The sequence below is a fragment of the Prionailurus bengalensis genome, chromosome A1 (genome assembly GCF_016509475.1).
Source record: "Prionailurus bengalensis isolate Pbe53 chromosome A1, Fcat_Pben_1.1_paternal_pri, whole genome shotgun sequence".
Lineage (NCBI taxonomy): Eukaryota > Metazoa > Chordata > Mammalia > Carnivora > Felidae > Prionailurus > Prionailurus bengalensis.
In genome coordinates this window covers 4,410,702-4,424,751 of record NC_057343.1, presented here as the reverse complement: position 1 = coordinate 4,424,751, position 14,050 = coordinate 4,410,702, and the positions used below count along the sequence as shown (strand labels likewise).

Here is a 14,050-nt window from a genome sequence, read left to right as displayed (position 1 = left end):
TCCCTCCCGTCCTTTCTTCCTTGTTACTAAACCTTAGACCTCATGTCATTTCACTTCAGCGTGTTTCTTGTGTACCTCTAAAGAATATGGATATTTTCGTACATCACTCCAGCACCGTCATTGCCCAGGAAGGTTCACAGCAGTTCACTGGCACCACCTGATACTCAGTCTGTATTCATGTTTCCTTGATAGTATTGGGTCCGTTTTCTCCCAGGCAGCTTGTTGGAACCAGGGTCCACCCGAGACCTACATGTTCTGTTTTTTCTGTCCCCCAGATCTCTGACTCTGCGGCAGGTGAGCACACGCCTTGCCCCAGCCCAGCACCCCCATCTCTTTCGTATTATTACCTTGTGGCAGACACCAGGTTGCTTGTCTCACAGATGTCCCAGACCTCTGGGTCTATGCGATCGCTTTCGTGTAGCGTCATTTTGCTGCTTCCTCCGATCTGGATGTGACGGGACCCCCGTCATTTTTGGGTGTTCTGTCTCGTCTTACCGTTGCAGTTCAGGGATGACTAATTCTGCGTATAAATGTAACAAATAAGCTGCGTGAGAGAGGTCCCACTGCTGTCCTAAGATGTGGCTCCGGCCTCTGAGGTGGCGGTTCTGTCACCAGAGTCAGTCACAGCAGTGTCACATGGACATCGTCTCTCCCGGACGCCAGGCCTGCCCGTTTACTATCCCACTTCTCTGGGGTGATGATGGGATTGTACTGTATTTGTGAACTTCAGTTTTGATTTAGGTTAACTACAATCTCCGGTGAACTAAGCAGCCCGTCTGTACCATTAAGGAACCTTCTTCTCCGATTACCAGGAAGTTTGGCTGGAGCAGTTTTCTTGGCTGTAGCCTCAGAAGGCGAGATAAAAACAACTGGCAATGGCCGGTTCTTTATAAAACAGAGCGTTTTTATTCTCTCTTCTTTATTTTCAGTACGTTCGAATCGCCTGAAGGGTAAACGGGTTTCGGCGTCGGACACCTCTTACTACCTCACCTTGGTTTAACCGGATGGAACGGTAGCTCTCCCCTATGGCTCTCAAGACTAAACATTTTTTTTTTTCAACGTTTATTTATTTTTTTGGGGGGGGGACAGAGAGAGAGACAGAGCATGAATGGGGGAGGGGCAGAGAGAGAGGGAGACACAGAGTCGGAAACAGGCTCCAGGCTCTGAGCCATCAGCCCAGAGCCCGACGCGGGGCTCGAACTCCTGGACCGCGAGATCGTGACCTGGCTGAAGTCGGACGCCTAACCGACTGCGCCACCCAGGCACCCCAAGACTAAACATTTTAAAACACCATCCAACTATCACATTAAAATCATGCTTAGGCAGTCATTCCTGATGCCAGAAACACCCTATTTCATTTTCTCTTGCTGAAGTCAGTAGTTGCCCTGATGGCATCGTCACATACCCTGCTCTTACCCTGTGTGCGTTCTCCCTCGCCCACTCGCGCCCTCCGGCCGGCTGTCTCGTTTCTGCTGTGGTGAGTCTCTAAGTGTCTGCCATGCGGTGCAAAGCTTCTCTGACATTCGCTCAACCTCCTGAGTAGCACTGGGGAAGACCGAAGCCTCTGTTTACCTGCAGTTTCAACCAGGATCCGCTGGCTGCACTGAATTGTGTTTCTGTGTTTTCACGACGTTCGCTGCCAAGATGTGTTTAGAAATAACATCCAAGTTCTTTCTGTAATCCCAGGTGCATCACAGGTTGAAATATAAATCTGACTCATAGATTGTACTTCCTAAGTACAGTGATACATTGATCTTTTCTTTTAAAAAAAAAAAAAAAAAAGAAAAGCCCTCAGGGGCGCCTGGGTGGCTCTGTTGGTTGAGCATCCTACTTTGGCTCAGGTCGTGATCTCACTGTTCATGAGTTCGAGCCCCTCATCGGGCTCAGTGCTGACAGCTCAGAGCCTGGAGCCTGCTTCGGATTCTGTGTCTCCCTCTCTCCGCCCACCCCTACTCATGCACGCGTGCGCTCTCTCTCTCTCTCTCTCTCTCAAAAATAAATACATTTTTTTTTTAAAAAGCCCTCAAATAACAACAAAGAATTTTTCAGTTGAAAGTCTCTAATACTTCTGTACTTATTTCAGTGATAATTAGTGTTCCTGATGGGGATTTTGAGATATGGCTAAATCCTAGGGCTCCTAATCAGAAAGATTTCATTTTATACCAGTACCCTGCTGATTATAATATGTTCTAATTCTCTGCAAATCGAGAACTTGTAAACCCCTGGGCCTCCTGTTTCTCACCAGAACGACTAGCAGAGCATGTCTTCCGCTTCATTTGGCCGCCACGGTGGCTTAACAGTGATTCTCCTCCGATTTCCGGCTGGGGAAGAAGTATACACGGATTGCAGACGTGTGTCGTGTCCGGATTCAAACCGGTGGAACCCTCTTGACAGCAAATAGTAGTAAAACTCTCCTGTGAAGCCGTAAGAGAGTTTGAGGTGACGAGAGGGATGGCAATGACTAAGTGAGTGACAGGCGACACAGATGGCAATAACACACTAAACAAGTCCCCAGAGCACACCCATTTCACGCCGTGTCACAGCTGGGCTGTGGTTCTGAGAGGCCATAGGTTTTCCCTGTCCCGCAGTACCTCTCTGCCGTTTTGCGGTCTCTAGATGGTGGAGGAGGCGTTTCTGACACGTAGTGTCTGTGCGGATAGGAAAGTTGTGCCCGGCGGTGCCCCGAGCAGGTGTTCGGAAGCAAAGTGGCCGCCCCGGTACCGTGGCCGCAGGCCGTGGCTTGGCCGGCCTCTGGCCTCAGGTCCTCGAGGGGTTCAGTGGCCTACGTGTCATTTCATGCCGTGTGGCAGGTGCCAGCCGAGAGCAGAAAAGGCGGGGTCCCGCGGGGCGGCCTGCTGCCCCGGGACCGGTGTGTCGTAGGGCCGGTGCGTCAGGCCGGGCTCGTGGCCGCTGGACGTCCCTTCGGGCCTTTCGAGTCTCTCCCCGACTCGCTGGACCTTTTCCTGTCGTGGCTGCTCTTCGGGCAGGAATCGCCCCTCGCTTGCGGGAGTCACGGAGGGCGGGGGGCAGCACGCAGGTGGCAGGACCTCCGGCTGTGGCAGGTGGCCGGGTCGGCCGTGGGCAGCCTCTGCTCGTGGGCCGTCGGTACCCGTGAGCCTTGGCTGGTGCTCCGCCTTCTCCAGGAATGCCCTTCGCCCTCACCGGGAGCTCGTCCTTCGACCCCTGCCCCGGAGGCCACCTCCTTTTGGAACTTCTCCCTGACCCTCACAGCGGCATCCTGTCCCCCGTGACGGGCAGAATCAGCCACGGCCTGTCTTTGTTCCCGGCCCTTACGCCCCTTCTCACCTGGGGATCCTGCTCTGTGAACCGACGGTGCCAGGCCCTTCCCCCCTCGGGGAGTTATCAGGCACGTAGTAGGTGACTCGTGAGTGCTCACTGCACCGCCTCCACCTTCCCGCCAGTGCTGCTGTAGTCCGTGCGGTGGGCACCGTGCCAGCGTCTTCGCAGGCCTGGTCTGGCCATCGGGGAGCCGGGAAGCGTCGTCTCCGTTTCCCTCGTTAGCAAATCGAGGCCCCTCCAGAAGCCAAGTACCTTGCTCGAAGCACAGCACCAGGGAGAGAGAGAGCCAGGATTGCAACTTGAGGGCTCTCTCTCCTAGACCGCCTGGTGCCGTGACAGGCCTCTCTGGACCTCCGTTTCCTCAAGTAAAACAAGCTGCGTGGCTCACAGAATTATGTAAGGAGTGTGGGAGACTCTTGATGCGAAAGTGCTCTGCAAATTGTAAAGCATCTCAGGGATTGATACAATAGTAATTACATGTTGTTACATATAAAACGAAGAAAAAGGGATCGCTTACCCTAACTTTTTGTATATCATCAATCTCTTTCTTTCTCTTAACTTCTTTCCCTGTGCTTGCTGAGGTGCTAAGATATCCCCGTCTCAAAATACAAATACTTCCAGGGCGCCTGGCTGGCTCAGTCGGTGATGGCGCTCCTCAATTATGTAGAAACTCAAAGATTTAGAGTTACAAACCAAAGTTACAGTAATATTAGATTTTACATTAATGATTTTTTTTTTTAATTTAAATGTATTGGTTGGTCTCTTAGGTCCTGTAGAAAACAGAAAATACAGTTACAAACCATTGTTACAATAATACTAGCTTTTGTAACTTCTCATGCATTTACCTTAATTGAGATCTTTATGTCTTCATATGGTTTCAGTTACTGTCTAGTGTCCTTAAATTTCACCTTGATCATTTTTTTGCTGGGCAGGTCTAGTAGTCTTAAACTTCCTCAGCTTTTATTTATCTGGGAATGTCTTGATTTCTCCCTCACTTTTAAAAGATAGTTTTGCCAGATATAGGACTCTTGACTGAGTATTTTTATTTTAGCACTTTGAATATATCGGCTGGCCTCCCAAAGTGTCTGATGAGAAATATGCAGAAAATCTTACTGAATATACCTTGTATGTGATGATTTGCTTTTGTTGCTGCTCTTAAGGTTCATCCTTCATCTTTGGCTTTTGAAAGTCTGATTATTATTTGTCTTGGTTTGGGTGTCTGAATTCATTTTTCTTGGAGTTTTTCGAGCTTCTTGGATATTTATATTCCTGTCTTTCTTAAAATTTGGGAACTTATCAGCCATTATTTCTTCGGATGTTTTCTCTGCCCTTTTCTATCTTCTCCTACTGGGACTCCCATGATTTGTATGCTGGTCCTTTTTATGGTTTCCCATTGGTCTCTAGGCTCTCTTTACTTCAATCGTTTTTCTTTCTGTTCATCAGCCTCTATAATTTTTATTCTCCTGTCTTCATGTCACTGTTTCTTTCTTCTGCCTGCTCAAATCTGCCTTTGCCTCCCTTCAGTGAATTCTTCAGTTCCGTTATTGTGCCTTTCAGCTTTCGAATTTCTTTTTGGTTTCATTTTAGGTTTTCCTGTCTCTTTATTGATATTTTAATTTTGTTCACACACTGTTTTCTTGACTTTCTTCACATCTTTCTTTAGCTTTTGAGCATCTTTAAGACAGTTGCTTTAAAGTCTTTGTCGAGTATATCTGCCATTCAGTCTTTTTCAGAGACAGATGGATTTGAATCATTTCTTTCCTCTGCGTAGGCCACACTTTCCTATTTCTTTGTATGCCTTGTGATACTTTTTTGTTGTTGAAAACTTCTCTAGTGTTTGCTGGCTTTTTCATTATAATTTTAGTATATTGTTTTTGTGGCTTCGCTTGTTGTAGTCCGTTTATCTGCTGGGGATCAGCCTGAGGTGTAAACTTAATGTTTTCTCAGGTCTGTTTTGAGCCTTTCTGGGGACATGTGCAGATACTTTCCAATTTTCCTCATACGTGCAGTTGCTTCTGAATGTCCCACTCTTTGATATCTGGTTTTGAGGAGGGGAAAAGTGAAAAATGAAAGAGGAAAAAAAGCGTGAGTCCATTATATCTCCTGGAAGTCACCTGAGCTGGAGGGGGAGGCTTGCAACAGTGGGGCGGGGGGGGGAGGTACAACAGTGGCTGTCTGCCTGTCCGCACCTCTGGGATCAGAGGCAGCAATCAGCCCTCAGGGCACAGATCCCTGCCATTTGGGGACAGAGTCCTTTTTGCCCACCCTAACCCCACGAGCTGTGTGTATAAGCTGCTCCAGGAGCGGGTGTGCAGCTGTCCGCCCTGTGGCTGTGGATGGGGAATAGGTAGGCGCTGCCGTGCTGGGAGCTCAAAGTGACCAGTTTGCACTCCGGGCCTTCCCCTGGAAGCTGAATGCCTTCCACAGACTCCAGAGCTCCAAAATAGCTACATCAGACACATTCTACGAGTGCACTTGTGGTCTAGGTGGGACGACCGATTGCTGGTGCTTCCTGCTTGGCATCGTCCCAGAATCCTCTCTCTTTTTTTTTTTATTTTGTTTTTGTATTTATTTTTATTTTCAGGCAATCAAAATGTGAATTATGTTAAAAATGTTTTTTTCAATGTTTGTTTATTTTGGGGAGAGACGGAGAGAGCATGAGCAGCAGAGGGGCAGAGAGAGAGGGAGATACAGGGTCCGAAGCAGGCTCCAGGCTCCGAGCTGTCAGCACAGAGCCCGACGCGGGGCTCGAAGTCACAAACCCTGAGATCATGACCTGAACTGAAGTCAGACACCCAACTGACTGAGCCACCCCGGCGCCCCATGAATTATGTTTTTAAATCAGATTTTCTAGTTTAGAGTGCTGTGTGGTTAATTTTATTTCTGTTTATTCGTGTTCTGTCTGTGGTTCGCACTTGACCTTTTGATTTTTTTCTTTAAGGTCAGTCTAGATTGATTCAGTATCATCACACATAAGCGACTCTTTTATTTTCCGACTATTTTCCATAAAACTAAGTTCCATTTTCATATTTCTTTTGTTCGCCCAGACAAGTGACGTTTTGAGCTAGTGGTGCCAGCCCTCAAATAGGGACCTTCCAGTTAGCCACAGCCCTTGGGACGCTCCGCCCGATGTGAACATCTGGGCTGTATGGCCTATAAGAGCTCTTTTCCAAAGCCATTAAGTTCAGACGGTGGCTACTACATTAGGAGCCTCTCAGTTACTGCTGATGGAAACCCAGTTCGAGCTAACGGACACAGAAGACGGAATTGGTGACTCACGTAACTGAGAAATCTCGGGGCCGAGTTTGGAAGCGTTTGCCACCAGGGCTCTCGGAGTGCTGAGGTTGGCCAGGCCGAGGCCCGGCGCGTGTGGCCGCCACGGCAGGGTGCGTGCGTGGTCGCCGCGGCTGCAGCGTGGCCAAGTGTCTCCTGTACGGAAGAGGGTCTCTGTGATCAGCAGACAGGGCGCAGGTGGGTGCCTCCTCCGTTCTCCCTCCTCATCAGCTTGGTGACACTTACTGAATGTTTGGTCTCTTCGCTTCGTGGGTTACCTCGTCTGAAACCTCCACGCCACGTGAAGTCGGTGTGGTCCGATCCCTGTCTTCACAGGTGACCAAACTGAGACAGTGTAAAGGAAGTAATCCACTTAGGGTCACTTGGCAAGCGGCATAGGGTGACGCTTCAGACTCAGACCTCCTGGTTCCAACCTGGTGCTCTTAGCCAGTACCCTCTCCTCTTTCTAGATACAGAAATTCTTTTCCTCACTGCCCGAACTTTAAAAATACACCCCACCACACGTAGTAAAACTCTCGCACGTTCTAGAAAAAGGCACTCCCGTTCTATCCAAAGTCACGTCGAGGCGGGGCCCCCCAGAGGCGCAGCGGGCAATGCAGGGAGTTTATGGCGGTGCCGTCCCCCGCTTCCCTTTGCTTCTACGTCTCGTGTTCTTCTGGTTTGCCCGTGCTGCTCAGAAGCATTTTCTGGAGCCCCGCTCCTCCAGTTTGTGTGTTTTCCCAGACCCAGCCGGTTCCTCTGGGTCCTAAGGTCACTTCTTTTCTTTAGACGATCTTAGTTCTGTGTTCCGGTTCCCCACAGTACTGCCCGGGACGGCTGTGGAGTCCCTCCACTGGACGGGCGTAGCAATAGCCTTGGCGTTCCTGATTACTTCCGTTTTCTCACCCCCCGAGAAGGTATACGTTTCGTGTTCCCTTTTGAACATCAACTGTCCTAAAATTCAAATGTAAGGAGACTTCTGTTTTTTCTTTTTCGTTAAAAAGTATTTGTTTTGAGAGAGCGAGAGCATGAGTAGGGGGAGGGGCAGAGAGGAGAGAGAGAGAGAATCCGCACCGACAGCTTGGAGCCTGACACGGGGCTCGATCTCACAAACTGTGAACCAAGATCGAGAGTCAGACGTTCAACCCCCTGAGTCACCCAGGCGCCCTCAAATACAAGGAGACTTCTGCCCTGCCTTGAGTAACAGGAGCCAAATTTACCTCCTGCCTGCACGACTAAACACAGTCTGATCAAAAGTATGAGGCAGTGACGCTCGGATGTCAGCCCGCGTTCCCTGAAAGAGGGAAGACAAACAGGTGACCCCTGCAGGGCCCCCAGCTCCCTTTTTGGAGGCACTTCCAAATTGTAGATGAGCCGCGGGGTCGGCAAAGGTCGTGCTGGTCTCCCTGGCAGAGCCCCTAATTAGAGCCGGGAGGCCATGGAGGCCAAGGCCCTTCAGTCCAGAGGGCAGAATCACAGAGAGGGGAGCACTGTGCGGACAGCGAGGACAGAACCATATGAAAGGAGCCAGGCACCCGTCGCGGCAGCCCACACACAGCCATGGGTTCTTCACGGTCCCGTGGGCCAGAGCAGAAAAAGCCGACAGCCTGTGGAATGGCAGGAATGAGGCCCTGCCTCATTCGCGCAGCAAACGTAGGCCTGCCCTTATCCTGGCTCTGCTCCCTTCTAAGGCTTGAAAGCGGGCTCTTCTCTAGTTCCTATTACACGTACATTACCTCTTTTTTTTTTTTTTAATTTTTTTTTTTTTAATGTTTATTTTTGATACAGAGAGAGACAGAGCATGAACAGGGGAGGGTCAGAGAGAGGGAGACACAGAATCTGAAACAGGCTCCAGGCTCTGAGCTGTCAGCACAGAGCCCAACGCGGGGCTCGGACCCACAGACCATGAGATCATGACCCGAGCCGGAGTCGGATGCTCAACCGACTGAGCCACCCAGGCGCCCCACATTACCTCTTTTGTAACTGTCCCACAACTCTTTGGGTCTTCTCGTCTTCTTCATCCTTTTTCTCTTTGTGTCATACCCTTGGAGGTTTTTATTGACCTTTCTCCAAGCTCACGGATGGCTTCCTTGGCCATGCCCAGTCTCCCGACGAGCAGGACAGAAGCTGCCTTCTTCTGTGTTACGTTGTAATGCGTCTCTGGCGTCTCCTCTTGATTCTTTTTTTTTTTTTTTAATTTTTTTAACGTTTATTTATTTTTGAGACAGAGAGAGACAGAGTATGAACAGGGGAGGGTCAGAGAGAGAGAGGGAGACAGAATCAGAAGCAGGCTCCAGGCTCTGTGCCGTCAGCACAGAGCCCGACGCGAGGCTCGAACTCACGGACCGCGAGATCATGACCTGAGCCGAAGTCGGACACCCAACCGACTGAGCCGCCCAGGCGCCCCTCCTCTTGATTCTTTTTTAGGGCTTCCCTCTGGCTGTTTACACGACCCATGAATCTTGTGTATTTCCCTCGACCCCTTGGCATGTCAATCATCGCCATTCTGAATTCTCAATCTGGTTATTCTGACGTCTCCAATGTACCTGAACGTTTGTTCTGTTTCTTCAGGCTGTAGCCTTCATCTTTGATCGTGACTTGAAGTTGTTTGCAGAAAGTTGGGTTTGATTTACTCACTGGCTACGAGTTAGTTAGGCTTTGTTTGCGTTTATAGTGGCTGCGGTAGCAGAGGCTAAACGTTTTCTTTTCTTTGTTTCCTTTTCTGTCTCCCATGTTGTGTTTGGGTTTCCCTGGAGACTTCTACTTAATAAGGTGTGAGATGTGCAGTTTTTCAGTTGTATTCTCCTGTTATTTTGCAGGATCCCCACTTGCCCTGGTGGTGAGGGTGTGGGGGAGCGGATGCCTTCTGTAGTCCTGTGATCGGGTCTCAGTCTGTTATGGAGCCTGTGCCCCTGGGTTCTGACTTTCACAAGTGCTTTTCAGTTCCCCTTTTCTGCTTTCATGAGACAGGGGGATTGGGTTGGATATCTCTTTTCTTCTAGGTAAGTTAGGCTCTGGTAAGATTGTTTCTTTTGAGGCCAGCCTTATTAAGAATAACACAGTGCCCTGGTGTATTTCAAAATGCCAATTTTTTACTCCCCCCTGCTGGAAGGATTGGGAGAATTTTTCTCCATCTTGTGAGAACCTGGTAGGGCTCCCAGAGGTAAAAACTCATAAAAGTGTGGGGATCCTCCCTTAAACTGAGCCTCCCTAGAGTTTTGAATTCTCCGATTTGTCCACACTGAGCCTCCAGCAATTTGTCAATTGTAGTTTAAATTTTCCTCCTCGGTGCTAGTCTATATATACTGGAGAGTTCTCTGAACTGTGATTCTCTGTAGCAGACAAGCATCTTTATAATTTGGGGGGCGGCAGTTTGTTCTGTGACCTCAATTCTCTGCTGGACACAAGAAGAGTTGTTGATGTTTTGTTGGTTGAGCATTTTTCTTGTCTTTCGGATGGAGCGATGCCTTCCGGGCTCCTTACGTGCCGGACCAGACACCGGAAACCTCCATTATTTCCTGCTTTTACAACACATTTTCTCCCCTGTTTCCATGCTGTCCCTTCCTTCAGTGTCCTGACAGCTCTGACTTTTCTTCTCTGTCTTCCTTTGCGTCTCTTCATCTGGAAGATCCGCTGCTGGGCCCCTTCCCCAGTGACTGCTCCTCTCCCACAGCTCTGACACCCGAGCAAGTCTCAGTTTCAACATCCTGAGCATCTGACATCTTACGGGCACTTCACAGTCAGTGTCTCCAGAATTGAATTTGCTCTCCGCGAATCCATCATCCTTCTCCCCCGACTGCACCCGCCCTCCTCTCTTCTCCCACAAACCTACCCACGCTCCCTTCTTTCTTTCTTTGTGCCTGGTGCTCTGATTCGTGACCCTGCCATCCCATCCATGCATTTCCTCACGCCAGCACCCCGTGTGTCACTCTAGACCTTCCTTTCTCGCTCACACAGCCCCGAACATTTTCCTCGCCCAACAAAAACAAATTGAAAACTGCCCCTTCATCCTTGCCCCACCGCTTTTGCTTATACTCGGACCCTAGTTTACCGTCTTTTCTCTCCGCCGCTCCTGCATTCCTCCCGCCACGGTGTCCACCTTGCAGTGTTCCAGAAAGCATCGCATTGCCTCTCTGTTGCCTGCAGAGGCAGTCTCCCGTTTCCCAATCTGTAAACAGTTCACTGAGAGTATGGACATACAGCACTAGAAATTCTGTTTAGATTTATTTTCCTTTATTTCAGCTTGTAAGAATGGATCTTTTTTTGTCTTGGAATGTAGTAGAACAATAGCACGCACGTGTGATTTACAAATATACATATATCAAGGTTGAATACTCAGAACTTCTTTTAGCGATTGGGGTACGTGATGAAAGGTTGAGGGACCCTGTGCGTACAACGTAAGATCCCAACCGTTCAGGTTTACGCGTGAGGCCCTCAGTTCTCTGGACCCTGCCCACGTGTGCCTCCCTCTCTCTTCCCGTTTATCCCCAGCATCCTGAACTGGCTCCTGATTAGCCACCTGGTGTAGAAGTTACCAGGTTGTTTCATGACTTCATACTGTGGCTTCTCCCTGGAATTTCTTTATTAGTCGACCCTGCCCTTAATCCCCACCCGCACCCCAGCCAGCAGACTCCCGTTTCTGAATTCCTTTCTGTGACCCCTTCCTGTCTCTACGCTGCCCTCCACAAGTGAAGTCATCACCCCTCTTGCTGTCCCACTGTCTGGGTCGTTCACTCAGCCCTCCCACAGTACCTCTAGCACCTACTCTGTGCTGCTCCAGGCCGGGAAGACCAGGGTGGTCCCTCCACCTGTCTGCCTCCTTCACAGTGAGCTCCTTACAGGCACCCCCCTGCCCCCCATTCCTTACCTCCAGCATCCAGCAGCTGTCTCGGCAGCCGGCACAAACGTGTGAATCAGTGAGCGAGGGCACTAGGCTGCCGACGTACCTTTCACCAGCGAGAGTCTATTTTTATGAAAAATCGATCAGGAACTACGTTGTATATTTGTGGATTTCTGAAGCCCAAATCTCTCTTGTGGTATAATTTACACTTGCTCACTAAATCCAAGCCCCCATTTAGTAGTAAGCGTAAATTTGCGTCTGTTTTCCATGTAAGTTTGTGTATATATATGTTTTTATTTTAATTATTTTTTATTGAAGTGCAGTTGACACGCAAGAACTCGGGTAGTTTCGGGGCACAGCATAGTGATTTGACAAGTTATGCTATGCTCATCACAACTCCAGCTACCTTCTGTCACCATAAGTACACATTTTGTTAACTCCACGGAGGGGACACAGAACAAGCACCTCTTCTTATTCTGGACCATTCTTTCTAGCTGTGGTCGTAAAGTTTGGCCTGGCTGAATGACTCAGAAATGGACATTTGCATCACGTATCCTGGTGTGCTTTGCTTTATGTTGGAAGAGGACATAAAAAGTCATTTTCGAGTGAAAAATAATAACTGTGCTTGCCAGTATATTGTGCTTCGTTTAAGGTGTATAATAGCAAAAGAGACAAATTAAGATCTGATTATATATGTTACAGAGGTTTTTTTTCCACTAACAAATATTCTACTAGCGGTGAAATTTAAATTCATTCAGTATGCCTCAGGTCTTGGGTTTGTTTGCTATTTATTGGATATAAGTCACAAATTTTTAGAATATGCCATATTTCGTAACGGGAACTTTACCCTTATAGGTCAGACTGGTCAGATTTGTCTGTAGGTGTACATAAAGGAATGTGTATAATGTGGGTAATTGAGATAGATTGCTTAGTTAAGTCAGTGAAAGTAAATAACCTGAAAGGGATGAAGATTGCAGAATGGTGTGTCTACCTTAATTGCTCATTACCAAAATTACTCTTTTTTTATTTTTTTAAATTTTTTTATTTTTTTTTATTTTTGGGACAGAGAGAGACAGAGCATGAACGGGGGAGGGGCAGAGAGAGAGGGAGACACAGAATTGGAAACAGGCTCCAGGCTCTGAGCCGTCAGCCCAGAGCCCGACGCGGGGCTCGAACTCACGGACCACGAGATCGTGACCTGGCTGAAGTCGGACGCTTAACCGACTGCGCCACCCAGGCGCCCCAATTACTCTTTTTTTAATGCTTATTTTTGACAGAGAGAGAGAGAGAGAGACAAGAGTGTGAGCGGGGGAGGGGCAGAGAGAGGGAGACACAGAATCCGAAACAGGCTCCAGGCTCTGAGCTGTCGGCACAGAGCCCGATGTGGGGCTCGGACCCACGGAGTGCGAGATCATGACCTGAGCCGAAGTCGGAGGCTTAACAGACTGAGCCACCGGGCACTCCTAAAATTATTCTTAATGCTAAGAATTACCACTTACTACTTTTACTACTAAGAATAACTGGACTGCCTTTCTTCTGAAAATCCCTCAAAAGATATAGAAATATACCTTTCTGAGGGAGCCTTGGTGGCTCGGTTGGTTGAGTGTCCAACTCTTGATTTCAGTTCAGGTCATGATCCCAGAGTCATGGGATCAGGTCCCGCGTTGGGCTCCATGCCGAGCGTGAGCCTGTGTGGGATTCATTCTCTCTCTCTCTCTCTCTCTCTCTCTCTCTCTCTCTCTCTCTCCACCCCCCCCATCCCCTGCTTGCACCCTTTCTCTCTCAAATTAAAAAATATGTGTGTGTGTGTGTGCGTATACACACACATATATATCTACCTTTCTGTTTTCAATCCCATTTTTCTAGCTGCCATGATCCTAGGTTTTACATGGAGAGTTCCCTGGATTTACCCTCAGAAACTGCAGTAAACAAAAATACCATTGAACCTCTTTTCTTTCTTTCAGGTACAACATCGAGCCCAGTTTGTATTGTCCATTTTTCTCCCTCGGGGCGTGCATGGAAGGCCTCAACACTTTGTTCGGCAGACTGTTAGGGATTACGTTGTATGCCGAGCAGCCCGCGAAAGGAGAGGTGTGGTGCGAGGGCGTCCGCAAACTGGTAAGCGTGCGGTCCGCGTGGGGTCGCCCCGCGTGCCTCTCGGGCCTGGTAGGGAGCTTCTGGCAGTTTCTCGTCCAGGCGAGCCGTGCCCTCGCGGAGCCTGTCTGCCCTTGTTTCCGTTTCAGCAGAGAATCCAGGTCACCACTTCTGACTTGGGACACTGCCCACAGCACCAGTTTTCTCTAAAATCGGTTGTTGCCTCGGATCGATAGACACAGAGCTGCGAAGCGTAGGGACTTGTTGGAACGTTGAGCCTTCGTATGTTGACAGATTCTGGTTCAGGGGACATTTGTCATTACTTGCCACGTTCCTGCACTGCTCGGTGTCGCGTTCGGTTAATTCCAGGATCCACGGCCTCTGTCACTTGTACTTTTCTCCCCAACCCTCTTCCCATCTTGTGGGAGCAATTTTATATATATATCTATATATAGATATATATATATATATATCTATATATATAATTTGCACAATATATTGATTTTTCTCCCGTGCTCTGGTTTGACTTCTTTGATAATAACT

General features: G+C 48.8%; 1 protein-coding gene across 2 annotated transcripts in view; it reads left to right on the top strand.

Moving 5' to 3' along the window:
• LOC122480630 (mitochondrial intermediate peptidase) overlaps positions 1-14,050 on the top strand; it is a 157,313-nt gene that overhangs the window by 36,615 nt on the left and 106,648 nt on the right. For both annotated transcript variants that reach the window (XM_043575263.1, XM_043575273.1), the window contains one exon: positions 13,378-13,531. In XM_043575263.1, the coding sequence (XP_043431198.1) occupies positions 13,378-13,531 (154 nt within the window). The remainder of the gene's footprint in view (positions 1-13,377; positions 13,532-14,050) is intronic.